This window comes from Tachysurus vachellii, chromosome 18 (genome assembly GCF_030014155.1).
Source record: "Tachysurus vachellii isolate PV-2020 chromosome 18, HZAU_Pvac_v1, whole genome shotgun sequence".
Taxonomy (NCBI): Eukaryota; Metazoa; Chordata; class Actinopteri; order Siluriformes; family Bagridae; genus Tachysurus; species Tachysurus vachellii.
Genome location: NC_083477.1, coordinates 10407605 through 10423299, shown reverse-complemented (window position 1 = coordinate 10423299; position 15695 = coordinate 10407605). Strand labels below are relative to the sequence as shown.

The 15695-nt window shown below is 35.7% G+C and overlaps 1 protein-coding gene across 1 annotated transcript; it reads left to right on the top strand.

Annotated features, from left to right (window-relative positions):
• The first annotated feature begins 1857 nt into the window (after positions 1 to 1857).
• Positions 1858 to 13844, top strand: ldlra (low density lipoprotein receptor a). Its single transcript, XM_060892220.1, has 18 exons — positions 1858 to 2001; positions 6150 to 6272; positions 6399 to 6521; positions 6619 to 6996; positions 7134 to 7256; positions 7346 to 7468; positions 7547 to 7666; positions 7761 to 7886; positions 7979 to 8150; positions 8806 to 9033; positions 9117 to 9235; positions 9337 to 9476; positions 10065 to 10206; positions 10361 to 10504; positions 10617 to 10835; positions 11534 to 11608; positions 11712 to 11875; positions 11983 to 13844. The coding sequence occupies exons 1-18, from the start codon at positions 1944 to 1946 to the stop codon at positions 12013 to 12015; spliced, it is 2610 nt and encodes an 869-aa protein (XP_060748203.1). The 5' UTR covers positions 1858 to 1943; the 3' UTR covers positions 12016 to 13844.
• The last annotated feature ends 1851 nt before the right edge of the window (positions 13845 to 15695 follow it).

Genomic DNA, 15695 nt, shown 5'->3' with positions numbered 1-15695 from the left:
GGGAAAAGTAAAAGTTTCACTTGCAGCTTTAAAGGATCTTCTAATACATATAATTGAAAAAGCTTAACAGTGTTTGCCATCTGAGTATCAAATGACAAACCGTGTCGAGTGTGACACCTTTTACATGTAAACCATGTTTGGTTTTCTGTGAAGGAATATAATTGCTATAAGATTTTGTTTTACTTTTTGTTTGTGGCTTTAAATTTGTTTCACTATACCAGGCATCTTTTTAAGCCTACAATCATTAGAGATGCTCAGCAGGTTATTCTACACTTTGTACTTTATAAACTGTAATAACACTCAAACACTCAAATGTATTATATATGTACAGTTGACATACTGGTTACAAATAGCATCTGTCGTTACGCTCATCCATGCTCACCTGCTACAAACACACGCCTTCCAGTGTGGAAGAAAACTCTGTCTGAAATGCTTTCAGTGAAGGATGTCCCATAAATTTATTGTTCAGTACAGGAAGGTGACAATTGACAATTGGTTCAAACTACATTAGATAGGAATCACTGATACAGTATGTGTATCTTCTACAAGACCATCAATCAAGTTTCACTTCAAGCCTTCACAGTAAAATGGATCTTCTGCAACAGATTTCTTACTTGTTTTGCCTTCAAATAAGATAATAAAACGATCAGTGTCATGAATTGAAATGCACACAATGGATATAAAATTAGTAAACGTGTGAATTTTCCTGTTTACAGAAGCTCAGCATGGTGCGTTAGATCAAGTTGGAACTCTGTGTAAGATATCATCAGGGATTTACAGTATTTCTTGGTTGGTGGTGTTCCAACTGCATGATTTTACTGCCATTTTAAGAATATACATACATAATATTCAACCAGACATAATAAATTTTCCTAATAATGTGGCGATGATGACAACCTCACATAAGTTTCTTTTTAAATAAGGATTATGAAGGCTCCACTGTGGTTCCAACATTTTCCCTTTGCAAAATAAAATGTTTGGACACTGACTACGTCTCAACACAGACTACATCTCAACGCAGACTACGTCTCAACGCTGACTACGTCTCAACGTTCCTTGCTGTGTTAAGGAAAATGTGTTACTTTTATTGTGTTATTTATTCTGCCAGGCCTATGAATAATTTTGTAAGCAATGATCTGCTCAAATTCTTCTGTTCCTAAAAAAAAGTACATGATGAAAAAAGCATGATGCAATATGCGATGGTTGGGCCTCATTATTTTGTCACTTTGCACTTCCAGTTACCTTTGCTCATCTGGTTTGTACACACCTTACTAGTCAAGGCCACAAGGCTAGTATGTCACTAAGTGCCTTATCACAGTGTTAATAAGTAGAAGACCCTGCAGAGCTAAAACAGAAAAAAAATGCTTTATTGTACAGAAACCTGGCATGTAGGTATAATCCCCCATTCATGCATCATGCAAGGCTCTAAAAACAGAAAAAAAATCTACAGATATTTTAAAGTCAATTGGGATGAGTGAGAATATATTGTAGTATGTAATTTTTTAGTATATATAATAGTATAAATCTATAAACATCATCATATATTTAGATTTAATTTAGGTTAGTTTTATAAATGTTATTTTATTTTTTTTTCAGCACTAAAACATGGAAATGTGTGTAGGCTCTATGATTTTATTAATTATATTAATTTATGCATATGGTATTAATGTGATTCTTCACTACTCCCCTATGCCAGACAGGGCGTGGTCTATACTGTTGGGGTGGCCTCTCAGGACACGCCCCCAAAAGATGAAAACACCGCACCTCAAAAATCACACCACCAAGCCCCGCCCCTGCGTGGGCTAGCCACGCCCACTCTACACCCCTCATTCAAATTGAACTGATTTCACCATAATACAAAATCTAGTACCGGCACCGGCGAGTAAAAGTGTCCTCTCTCTTATTAGTACTAATAATTCCGAATAGCATTTCTTTAGGAAACTATGGACAAGGTTTTATTTTTGTTCTTCGTGTTGTATTTAACCTGCCAAGTTCAAACAGGTAAGACCATTAGTTTACCATTAGTTAGTCAAAGAGACCTTTATAATTTGCAGTTATATACATTTTATAGAAAATATCTAAATTGTCATAAATTTCATGTATAGGTTAATATCCTGTTTAACAGGTTTTATGTTGCACCATTCACACACACACACACACACTCACACACACTCACACAATGCGCATGCGCCATTTTTGACCGTGACTGTACATGTGTCTACTATAAACAGTTATTCTGTGACAAACTGATAAATCTAGACTTTCTACAGTAAATGTGGGCAAAATGTGGTCTAAATGTTATCAGTGTGAACATAAATAGAGTAAAGACTACATGATAAATCCTAAATATTCTGCAGGGTTTCTGCCCACTTATTTAACCCAATCCCACATCCCTTTGTTCAGTTCTTGGAGCTAGAGTTCTGTGTATCTGGGTTGTGCCTTTAGAGGCTGCCTAAAGAGCAGCACTCTAGTCTGGTCGCCCCCAACACTACTTCCAGGAATTCCCTCATTATTATGTTTCAGAAAGTGCATGGAGAATGCCAGGAACATTTTAGGAATGTGTCACGACTTTGTATTTCCAGATTTATGGTCCACAATAGGGGCCTCTTTCCAGTGGGGTCTCCAAATCTGAAGGTTTGAGATGACCACGGTTTAGTTTCCCACTGCTTTGCTTCTACTGTACTGCCACACATAGTGATGGACAGTGAATGTTGCATTATTACAACGTTGGCTTGTGTGTTTTTGGTGTAAGAACTCAGATTCTATTTTCTTTTTGTGTTCAGTACAGTAGTTTTTGTTTTTGATCACACGTCGTGCACTTATAAGGACCTGGATTATTTTTGGTTTATATCTGGTTTCAAAGCTTGGATATGCCTGTATTTAAACCACCAGATTCCAGTAATTATATTTTCCCTGAACCTTGATAATGATGTGCATTTTACCAGAACTCAGAACAGAACACAGAACAAGGGCAGCGCTATTGTTCATAAGCAGTCTTTGGTGGTACATATGAACGATTTTGTGTCACGCCATTATAAATATTCTCAAATACTTATGGAATATGGAAGCAACATATTTAGTTTTGTCCTACCTCCTTAAGACTACTTTTATTCTCCTTGAGAATATAGATATGTCTTTACACTGATGACTCCAGTATGGAATCAAAATAAACTCTAGAAGGTGCGTTTCTCATCTACATTGAGATTTATTTAGTAGCTCTCATCCACAGCATCTTCTCAAATGGATAAATTCCAGTATAATCTTAATTTGACAAGAGAATGTGTTGACAGAAAATCCATAACATTGTATCCATAACATAGCATGAAGTTTTCCCCAATGTCATGAGGTCTTTTGTGTTTAAGAGATGTCTTTAGTGTTCAAGAGATTAGGGGAATAACTGATCAGGATTAGTTTGTCATTGATTGTAAAGATACTTAGTGAGACTTTGAATAATACTTGAATTTTGCTTGTCAGTAGGAAACCTGTGTGCACTTAAACCGGCTAACAGTGGCGTGATCTGTTATGTCCCTCCTCTTTAGATTATGTCACAAACAGCTGACTGAAAGCTGCCAAATGTGCAGTGGCACTAGAAGGTTATTCCCAAAGCCTCATCCATCCACTGATAGCCTATTGGTTGCAGGACTGGGCATACATATCTCAGCTTTGTTACAAATTGGGAGGAGGAAATGTCACAATGACTTTACTGATAAAACAAATAGACTGAGATAATTAGACTAGAACTGAGATTAATGATAATCTTCATATTTTTGTCATCTATGGTTCAAACTATCCCTACTGCCCAGGAAAAGCTTTATATCAATAAACTTTAGGAGTTTTTCCCATACTGATTAAAGTATGAACTTATACATGAATCCCTATACCACATGATGTTCAACAATATAAAGATTTTATAAATCAGCTTGATAAACAATTATTTCTGTTTTTTTGCTACAAAGGGATAAATAGATGTGGGATCGTATTTCATTTGTCTTCGATAATTCCTCTTATTCCATTAATACTAGGTGTGTGGAAGGAGCACACACTGTATGGAATGATCCATTATAGAGTACCATGCACACACACACACACACACACACACACACACACACACACACACACACACACTCATGCACACCTAGGCAACATTATCATGGATTTAGCACCTGAAACTGTGGAGCTGTGATACAGCAGTGATATCCATGGATTCACGTTGTCACATATTTCAGTGTTTACTAGCAGAACTATTGATCATTGACAATAATGTAAATAAAACCTTCTTAGTTAGAGGTTAAACCCCATTTCGTCTTTCTGGTGGCACTGACAGCAAGGTAACGGAAACAAACAAACAGATCAGACCAGTTGTATTTAAACCAGCTTATACAGATCTCTTGATTTTAAATCTTAAATACGGTTGGTTAGATCACACCAGTTCCGCAGGTAAGTGTGAAATACAATAGGCATGACATAATCCTGCATTACTGGTTTCACAAAGGCTTTGACTAAAGTCACTTGTGACAGTTAGACTTTAATCTGTTATGAAATCATTTTTTTGTGTTTGTTTTCAAACAAATTCTTGCTTATTGTGTGCTGAAAACTAACGAAATCTGCCTTTCTCCTTACATTAGTTCATGTTACTATTATTGTTTTAATCTAGTTAAATGGATCTGCGTGAATATATGGTTTTTAAAAATGATTTACCAAACATAGCAGTGGAAATGTTTTCGCTTGCAATAGTGAATCACTTTCTGTTGCTGTTGGTGGTTCCATATAGATATGGACGTTTGCAAAAACAGTTTATGCTGTAGAGCTAATAAATGCTGATGTGATCATAGTGTCCTGTTCTCATTTATTAATTCTAAAACATTCTCACCCAACACACTATACTGTTATATGTTACAGTTGTATGTTAAACCCAACATACTACTGTTTGACTTAAAGATTTTTTAATCCCACTCTCTGGTGTCACCTAGAAGAGGATGGGTTCCCTACGGTGGCCGAGAAGTGCAAAACAAATTAACGAATCCGAAAACACATTAACAAATCTGAAAACACATTAACAAATCCAAAAACACAAGGACAAGTCAGACAACCCGGAAACGGTAGTGTATCCTTTTTGAACGGAAACTTACCGATCATTGGACAAGACACCTGTCGTTCAAGATATACAGGTATGGAATATTATCTGTAATGTGTAAAGTTCTCCGTTTAAATATAAGAAAATAACAGAATTAATCCACAGTAATCCATTCCATCCATCCATTCCAACTTTTTCCTGAGGCAGACTGTTGAACTTCATGTATACCTTGATTGACAGGTGTCTTGTCCAATCACAAACTATACCAACCTCTTCCGGGTTGTCTGAAATGTCGTGTTTTCGGATTTCTTAATTTGTTTTCGGATTTGTTAATGTGTTTTCGGATTTGTTAATTTGTTTTCGGACTTGTTAATGTGTTTTCGGACTTGTTAATGTGTTTTCGGATTTGTTAATGTGTTTTCGGATTTGTTAATGTGTTTTCGGATTTGTTAATGTGTTTTCGGACTTGTTAATGTGTTTTCGGACTTGTTAATTTGTTTTCGGATTTGTTAATGTGTTTTCGGATTTGTTAATGTGTTTTCGGATTTCTTAATGTGTTTTCGGATTTGTTAATGTGTTTTCGGACTTGTTAATTTGTTTTCGGATTTGTTAATGTGTTTTCGGATTTGTTAATGTGTTTTCGGATTTGTTAATTTGTTTTCGGATTTGTTAATGTGTTTTCGGATTTGTTAATGTGTTTTCGGACTTGTTAATGTGTTTTCGGACTTGTTAATGTGTTTTCGGATTTGTTAATTTGTTTTCGGATTTGTTAATGTGTTTTCGGATTTCTTAATGTGTTTTCGGATTTGTTAATGTGTTTTCGGACTTGTTAATTTGTTTTCGGATTTCTTAATGTGTTTTCGGATTTGTTAATTTGTTTTGCACTTCTTGGCCACCGTAGTTCCCTTTTAAATCTGATTCCTCTGAAGCTTTCCACTGTTACATCTGACTTAAATATTAGGGATCAAATCCTATATCTCGATGTCTATAAACCCACTTTGTGATAATGTTAAAAACTAAATAGTAAATTGAAACAGAATAGAAAAACAGTAATGAATATCTCAATGTTTTGCAGAGGATGGACCCTGCGGCTCTAGGAATTTCCAGTGTGGCAACAGGAAGTGTATTACGATAAGATGGATTTGTGATGGTACAGATGATTGCGGTGATGGCACTGATGAGCTCCCTGCCTCCTGCAGTAAGAATCTCATGATCCTTGCGGATACATGTGAAGTTGTTTGTCAGATCAACAAGGTTTAATGGGTGTAGGGTACAACTGACATTTGTGTTTACACTGATCTTATATTCTGTTCATTTCTGTTAGTAACAAAGACATGCAAACCCAGCGAGTTCCAATGTGGTGGACGGCTAAACCAGTGCGTGCCTAACAGCTGGAAATGTGATGGGAAGGCTGATTGTGAGAACGGAGCTGATGAAGTCGGCTGCGGTGAGCGTTGTTTGTGTCAAGCTATAATAATAATAACATTTAATTCTACATAATAACATCTTTAACATCAATATTCTGTCTTTTATTTCTTTTTCAGCTCCCAGACATTGTCTGAATGGTGAATTCCGCTGCACAAATGGTCAGTGTGTGTCACGGGCTTTTGTCTGTGATGAAGATGTTGACTGTGACGACGGCACCGATGAAGCACAGTGTCAGACCACTACCTGCAGCTCTACTGCTTTTCGATGCAACAACTCTGCCTGCCTGCCACGCCTGTGGGCCTGTGATGGAGATTCCGATTGTTCGGATGGTTCAGACGAGTGGCCTCAGTACTGCGGCCACCGAATTTCTCCATCTCCCAGCAGGCCCTGCTCCAGTATGGAATTCCACTGTGGTACTGGAGAGTGTATTCCAAACCCCTGGAGATGTGATGGAGATCCCGACTGCCCGGATCGACTGGATGAGAAAGACTGCGGTAAGTTAAAATTAAAACCTTTTTCTTTGTCCTACCAAAAACATTTGGAAAAGCTGCACGATTAACTTCAGTGTTGTGGATGTTCATATGTAAAAGGATAGAGCATTTTTGTATAGAACAATTTTGTATTTGAACAGCCGTATCCACATGCCAGCCAGATGAGTTTCGCTGTGGTGATGGATCATGTATCCACGGGAGCCGCCAATGTAACCAGGTGTACGACTGTCAGGATATGAGTGATGAACTCGGCTGTGTCAATGGTGAGACTTTACTCATCAACTTCAGGAAAAAAGCTCTAATTATGAGTACAGTATGTTTAGAGGGATGTATCATGATAACTTTTTTTCAGCAACCCATTGTGAAGCACCATCCAGGTTTCAGTGTCGTAGCGGTGAATGCATCAGCATGGACAAAGTTTGCGACAAGCAGCGTGATTGTAGAGATTGGTCTGATGAGCCGCTACGTGAATGTGGTGAGTATTAAACCTTTAATAAATCCATTCCTTAGACTATTGTGTGGATTTTTGTAACAACGTCTTTCATCCTGATAGATTCTAACGAGTGTCTGTACAACAACGGTGGCTGCTCTCATATCTGTAATGACCTAAAGATTGGCTACGAGTGCTTGTGCCCCAGTGGATTCCGCTTGGTAGACAAGAAACGCTGTGAGGGTAAGTCTGTGAAGATTTGTGAAATTACTCTGCTGAAACCACTCATACTTGAACATTAAGCTGTAAACCTTTGTCCTAATTTTCCTTCACACAGATATTGATGAGTGTGCCACAGGGGACACCTGCAGTCAAATCTGTGTGAATCAGGTGGGCAGCTACAAGTGTGAGTGCGCTGAAGGTTACCAAGTGGATCCAGCAACCAAAGCCTGCAAAGCTGTTGGTATGTGTTTGAGCTCTAGGCTGCACTGTGCATCACTCACTTCAGCCTGTTTTGTTTGATAACATCTTCTATTATGGATTTCTCTATATCAGGAACTATAGCCTATCTCTTCTTCACTAATCGCCATGAGGTGAGGAAGATGACTCTGGATAAGAGCGAGTATACACAAGTGATCTCCCGTCAGAAACACATAGTTGCTTTGGACATGAACATTGCCACCAAGGAGCTCTTCTGGTCTGATCTGTCCCTCAAGAAAATTTATAGGTAATAATCTTATAAACTAGGGCTTTAATGTACAAAAAACTCAGCTCTTCTATTTTTAACTAGAATTGACTGACTTAGTAGGAAATCAAGAATGACCAAAAATTGACAAATTTGCAAATTGAAAGAAATAAATATTTGTCTAAATATGAAGTGTGTACGTTTCACAGATTATTATTCCTAATTGTCATAAGTAACAAAAATAATAGTCAAGAAGTCAGATCACATAGTGTATGTGATGTATATAGTGGAAAAAAGAAGCAATTTTTGCATTGTTCTTTTTCAAAATGCAAAATTATATCTAAGGATTTATATACCCAACATTTGGGCTTATCCTGCTTTGTATCGTCTTATGTACAGGTTTTGGATCTCATTTGTAAAATCTGTGACCAGTTGTTTCTGATACTTTTGTTGTAAGTCAACAAGTTTACTCAAGATTACTCAATATTTGCATTCTTCAGAGACACAGACGGGTCGTGTCAAAACCTGATATGTTGCTTTGGTTCTTTTGTAGATATTCTTTTCCTTATTCAAAACCATGGGATATGCGAACTTTTGCCCTTGACCATATGTTTATATACACAAAATCAATTTTATATACATAAAATCATATGTCCTTGAGCCTCATTTTATATAAAGCTTGCACTGTATTTTCTAGAGCTCCAATAGACGCAGCATTAGACACATCTCAGCATAGCATTGTGATTGACTCTGACTTGGGTGCACCTGAGGGGATTGCACTGGACTGGATCCATGGTAATATCTACTGGACAGACAGTGTACGTGGCACTATCTCTGTAGCCACAGCAGATGGAAAGAAGCGCAAGACGCTCTTTGGAAAAGACCTGACCAAGCCAAGAGCTATTGTGGTGGACCCAATTAATAAGTGAGTCACAAACATGAAGCTTAAAGAACGTCTTTTATTTTACTAACTATGCAGGCTTAGCCTAACTTTCTTATTCTGTTTAGTTTTGTGTACTGGACCGACTGGGGTTCGCCTGCAAAGATTGAAAGGGGAGGCCTGAATGGAGTTGATCGCAGCACTTTGGTGTCTGATAACATTGTCTGGCCCAATGGGATAACTCTTGGTAAGAGTTTTTCCCTCATGTAGTCCTGTGTACTTTGCTAGCATGGGCATGGATGTATTTAATGAATGTTTTTTGATCTGCTCCTTCTTCACTGTGTACAGATCTTCTGAACCAGCGTCTGTACTGGGTGGACTCTAAACTGCATACTCTCGCCAGTATTGATGTGCAGGGAGGTGGACGTCGTACACTCATTATAGACCAGGGCAGACTGGCACATCCTCTAAGTGTCACAGTGTTTGAGGTGAGTTTGAGTGAGAAGTTTAGTTTAAGAATATGGTTCTTGACTATAAATCTTTCTAATGAACATAGACAATCATTTCAAATTCTGCTTTGTAGACCATTTATATTTTACCATATTTTAAAAAACATTAAATTATTATAAGTAAATTAAATTTAGTAAGTTTTATTATGGCGAAATTAAAAATGTGAAGTAAATTTATTTTATTTACTATTAATAAGTCTTTCTAATTCAAATAAAGATAGCTCTTACCGGGTATTTTGTAAAAGAAAGAAAATCCCAAATTTTCCCAAAAAAAAGATCCCAAAGCTGTCTGAAGTGTTCTTAGTATCCTCCTTTTGGTATAATTTTTTTTTATTATTATTATTTTATTTTATTTTTTAATTATTTATTTTTTTTAAATATTTTTGTCCTGGGGTGGCAAAACATTTGCAAACAACTTAAATAAAAAACGAATTACGAATTAAATACATCTTTTTTTAATTCTTCTTTATTTAATTTTTTTTTATCTGGGGTTTAAAGGAATATGGAGATATTAAGCGTACAAATCAATAAGTTAATAAACTTATTAAGTTCATATGTGATCTTTAGGAGCGAGTGTTCTGGACTGATGTTAGCAACAACGATATCCTGAGTGCTAACCGTGTGACAGGGGGAGACATCACAAAAGTGGCTGAACACCTCACATCTCCAGAGGACATCGTGCTGTTTCACAACCTGAAGCAGCCCAGTGGTGCGTTAGCTCATTTATATCACATGACCAAACCCTGTATTTCTGCATCATACAGTGCAGGGTTACAGTACAATACAAAGCTAATAGGAATTAGTCCACCTATTTTTGTGCTTTTGTTCAACATTCATATTGGGTAATATTGCCTTTTTTCTAGCTGTAAATTGGTGCAAGATCAACAATGGTGGATGTGAGTTCCTGTGCTTGGCTGCACCACAGGTCAGCAAATTCTCACCCAAGTACACATGTGCTTGCCCTGACAACATGATGCTGGACAAAGATATGAGGAAATGTGTCCCTGGTAAGACTTCTGTTCTGGAGAATAGTTTTGATCGTGCTAAACAATCATTTTTTGTACATTTAAAGTCATTTTCAGTGTAGTACATGCCATGACTCTGAATTCTTTTGGACAGCTGTTCCAACAACAGCACAACCAATCCAGCCCAGAGTTCCTACCACAGATCGCACTCATATAACCCCACATATGACACCAAAACCATCTGCTGCAAGAACCACCAAAACCTCAGCTCGAATCTTCACCACTACGGTGAAGTCACTACAGAAACCTACAGAAGCAACCAGAGCCAAAACCTCCACAGTCAACACTCACTATGAAGTGACCACACAAACAAGTAAGAGATGATTTCTTAAAGTCAGTTTTTTACTTTTTTTTAAATGACAGACATTCAGTTGATGAAACATGAAAGAGTTTATGATGATATTATTAGTATCAATTAGTACAAAAATGCATTGTCAATACCTGTACTGCTTCATCTGTAGGATCTGTGTTTGTGTGTTCCGCAGCACAATGCTACGTTACGTTCACACATACAGTGACTTGCAGTGACAATATGGGATTTGACAAATTTGAGAAAAGTTTAACTTGATGCAAAATGGGGCGGCTTGGTGCAGCAACTGCCGTTAGTGAATTTAATATAAAACACCCTGCCTTAATTGCACCAGCCACTGATAACTTTTATTACTATGGAAACCAGTAATACAATAGTCTACTGGCTACTTCATTGTACAGTGACTAGCGACACGCAGCAGTAAAATCATTGGATGTGTGAACGTAGCATAAGAGTGAAAGCTGTGACTGTGGGCAGTTTTTCCAACATGTAGCATGTATATGATAAAAAGGATGGGTCTAAGGAAATGTGGTACACCTTGAGAGGCAATGAATACGTTTATGTTTATATATGTTATCTATAAGTATTGATCAGATTATGGAATTTATATGAATATAACATTTTATTAATTGAACATTGATTCTGCATTTCTTGCTCATTTCATTGGTGAACTTCTCTCATGTTACTTTTGGTATTTATAGATATTCACATTGCTGTTGCTAAAGAAAGAAAAGAATCTTCAACATTGCTGACTCTGTACATTGCATTGCCCTTTGGTCAGTATGACAAAATTAATTTGAGATTATAAAGAGTTTGAATTTTATTTGGAGAATTCTTATATGAAGTTTAATATTTGTAATATTCGTCCTTCTTCTAAAGTGATGTTGTGCCTCCTGGTATTTGGTGGCATGTTGCTATGGAGGAACTGGAAGCTGAAGAACACCAACACCATCCATTTTGAAAATCCAGTCTACCAGAAGACCACAGAGGATAAAGTTCACATTTGTAGGAACTACAGCTCTGATGGCTTCTCCTACCCACCGGTACAGCCCAAGAATCTTTTTATTATGATTTATCATTATAACGTTAGCATTAGCATCTCTAGCATCTTTATTTTGGAAGGCCTAATATTTTACTCTTTTTTTTCCAGAGGCAAGTTGTCAGCCTTGATGATGAATTATAAACTTTAACATCTATGTTAAGCCTGACTGCACAATCTAATGGTGCTGCAGTTACATGCTGTAACAGGCTTGATGAATGGACATTTAGAGAAAGTTGTTGTGTCCAAGGACACTGGATCACATTTTAGAAGCAGTTCCTGGGGCAGGCTCGTCCAGGCTCATCCACTGCATGCTTCTAGGTGATGCACAATAACAAAGCAACCTCAAAAATGAATGACCTTGTGTAATTGTAACTTTTCAAAGAGAAAGAGAGAGAGTGAGTGTGTATGTGGTATGTGTGTATATAATACAAGGCTGCAAAATTGTTAAATAGATTCTCATTGATGTTTGAAGTGTTGTAAATATTGTGTATGTGGATTTTTATATTTTTGAATGAACTGTAAATACTGGTTCACACATCACTATATGCTATACATTATATGGCCATATGGGACATGTATAGTCACACTTTGCTGTTATAATATGCTCCACTCTTCTGGGAAGTCTTTTCACTAGATTTTAGACCATGGCTATGGGGATTTGTGCTTCTTCAGCCGCAAGAGCTTTAGGGATACTGATGTCGAGTGAGAAGGCCTGGGGTACTCTCAGTGGTCCAGTTCATCCCAAAAGGTGTTTAGTGGTGTTAAGGTCAAATTTCTGTGCAGGATACTTGAGTTCTTCCACTCCAACCTTGGCAGACCATGTCTTCATGAAGATCACTTTGTGCACATTATAATGTAGTAGCAGATTTAGGCCTCTTAGTTCCAGTGAAAGGATATTGTACTGTATTTACTACTGCATATAAAGACACCCTATACAATTGAGAGTATCAGTTTGGGGAAACATATGAGTGTGATGGTTAGGTGTCCACAGGCTTTTGTCCATATAGTGTCAGTACCAAATCCTTGGATCATACACATATATTTATGTCTTATTCTTAATAAGCTTTTGTCAATATTGAATGAAGATGCACCATGTCCTGCACCATGTAAAACATTAGTCCAGTGCTCTTGTAATTTCAGATGAATTGTACAACAGTTTGATAAACCGATGCCTATGAAAACTTTTTTTTTGTAAATAGAAACACTATTGCAGATTATTCTTCATCAAGTTTAAATATTTTCAGTCTAGTCAAATGTATCTACTAGCTTCAATTACTTATTATAAGGTTACAATAAACCAAATCTAAGATTGTTAAATCTATTTCTAGATATATATTACTGTTTTAAAGCTTTACATTTTCTTATTGTATTGGCAAATAAATTTGCTTCTTTCTAGAAATTAGTGCGTAAAAATATCAAGATGATCTGCCAATAGAACAAGAACATTTACAGCTTAAAAATATTCAAATGTGTTTAATAATCTTTATTAGGTTTCATAAATTTAGATTTGGTTTATTGTAATATTATAATAAGTAATAGATCAGTTTGACCAGATTTGCGATATTTGAACTTAGTGCCATTTTTTTTGCAGTGCTTTGTTTCGTTGTTTTGTTTAGTAATCCCTGTGATTAAGATGTCAGACCATCCATGAGCATGTGTAAATATTTTACTTGTATGTGTAAATACAATTTTTTTCAACCTGGTTTAGACATTTTTAAATCCTCAGATGTACAAAAACAATTTTTTTTATTTATTGTTGAATTCAAATATCTTAATTGACATTTGTAATGACTTTATCTGCATCATCCCTCTTTCTAAATCTAAAGAGTCTGTTGTACCAGTATGTTTGATGCTATATCAGCTGATGTAGTTGTACACAGAATGAAAAAGGTATGAATTGTATTTTTATGAAGATGTTCTGATAATGTACTTGGTAAAAACATATTAAAAATAAAAAAATAATAAAACATTCAATACTTTTTTATTTGCTGTGGAAAATCTTGTTGCAGTATTTAAGGGGAAAATCAGATAAACTTTGTCCTGAGTTAGAACCGATTTATTGTCTTTTTTTAATTGTTTTGTATCAGTGCATGGAGTATAAATTCATTTATGTTTGCACTGAAATTTCTGAAGGCAATCTGTTCAAGCTAAACAAAAATAATGTGTTCAATAGAATTGGAAGAAATTGTGATGAAAACAGTATTAGCAAGGTTACATTCATCTTTAAGAAAACTGACTGTTTTTAACCAAAATATGAGTTGAACTGGCTTCTTAACTAAAACATTACATATTAATTGTAAAAAAAAAAAAGGGAATAAAAACATTTCCACACCATTTTTTCTGGTGAAATATAATTTATGGGGCTTCTTGAAGTGGATGTGCCAAAGTATTTTATCTATGAAAAATCCCATAAATATACTTACATTAAATTTTTTACTTTAAAAGTACTCTTTCAAATTACTTTAGGTTTTAACAGTGAGGGTTAGTCATGGTTTTAGAACGAAGCACTACAATCAACAAAAAAGCCTTAAGGGTTGAGAAATGAATTAAATCTCAAGAACTCACTGATAGCATGCTAAAAGATTTACACACAAACCTATATGCAGAAAACAGCTTGTAATGTAATACTACCAATGTCAGAAAATACCATATATAGTAAACAGTAAAGCTGTGACCTTGATGTTTCAGCAATGCACATAACTGTCACCGATAAAATGCATGAATCTACAGTAGGGACTAAAAAGAAATCAGCCCCAGCTTTACTTCTTCATTACAGTCTGTGTAATTATATTAAGACCAGTAGGGGCGCTGTTGTGCTTGGTTCTACATAATAATAATAATAATAATAATAATAATAATAATAATAATAATAATAATAATAATAATCAGTCTTAAGACATTTTAACAGCACATAATTATCATATTATTGTCTTTTTTAATCTTTTAAAGACAGTCGGGTTTATCCCTTCTACGCAATTTGTACTAGCAATCCCTGAGTTCAACAAATCTTTCAATTTACATGCTTACCTTCATTTGCATTGTTGTCTGTTTAGATAATGGATAATAATTCATTGGGACTTAAAACTTTAGAAGGTTGCTGTTATCCCTTTTAGTCACCTGGGATACATTATACGTTTGGATTTAGTAATATATATAGTTTTGAGTAAGTGGACCGTGTATATTATCCAAAGTGATTCAGCAATCAGAAAAAACTAACAGTAGAAAAAGAAAACATGAAAGGTCAATGAACAGTCTGAAGAGCAGTTGTTTTCACTCATTTACCTGAACTGACCCTCAAATACCTTGAGCATTTTTATATAGCAGAGTGACATTTACAACTTTAAGATATGATTATAACAATCTACAACACTAAATCTTTTGTTAAAACTCGTGAAGAAATCATTAAATAAATATCACAGGACTCATTTGTAGGGTTGTAAAGGCTGCATATTTGGCTGCTTTTGTTGCCAGAGTTTGACTTTTTGCACATTTTGCTTTTATTATTGTAAAAATAATTATAACATGGCATCTTAGACAAGTATTTACAGTATTAATGTGCTTGTGTTCCATAAATTAGTCAAATAATTCTCATGTGCGTTCTTTATTTATTAATTACCAGTTTTAGGTTTGATCTAGGTTTAATATTAAGTCAATAAAATGTATGCCCTTATAATTAATGTAGATTAATATTACAATATATTTGGCTATGATTTGGTCTTGATTTTAAAGTTAAAAATACAAGGCTTAATTAGTCTAGTTTTATCAGTGTGTAGTAAATACACAGTTTTAACTGGCCAGTTTTGTCACACAGACCTGGCATT

Bases quoted from the DNA above. Each gene is read 5' to 3' on its own strand.
- ldlra (XM_060892220.1), top strand. From the start codon at position 1,944: ATGGACAAGGTTTTATTTTTGTTCTTCGTGTTGTATTTAACCTGCCAA. The intron at 9,477-10,064 runs GTGAGTTTGAGT...TGTGATCTTTAG, and splicing joins TAAGTGTCACAGTGTTTGAG to GAGCGAGTGTTCTGGACTGA. The intron at 11,609-11,711 runs GTCAGTATGACA...CTTCTTCTAAAG, and splicing joins GTACATTGCATTGCCCTTTG to TGATGTTGTGCCTCCTGGTA.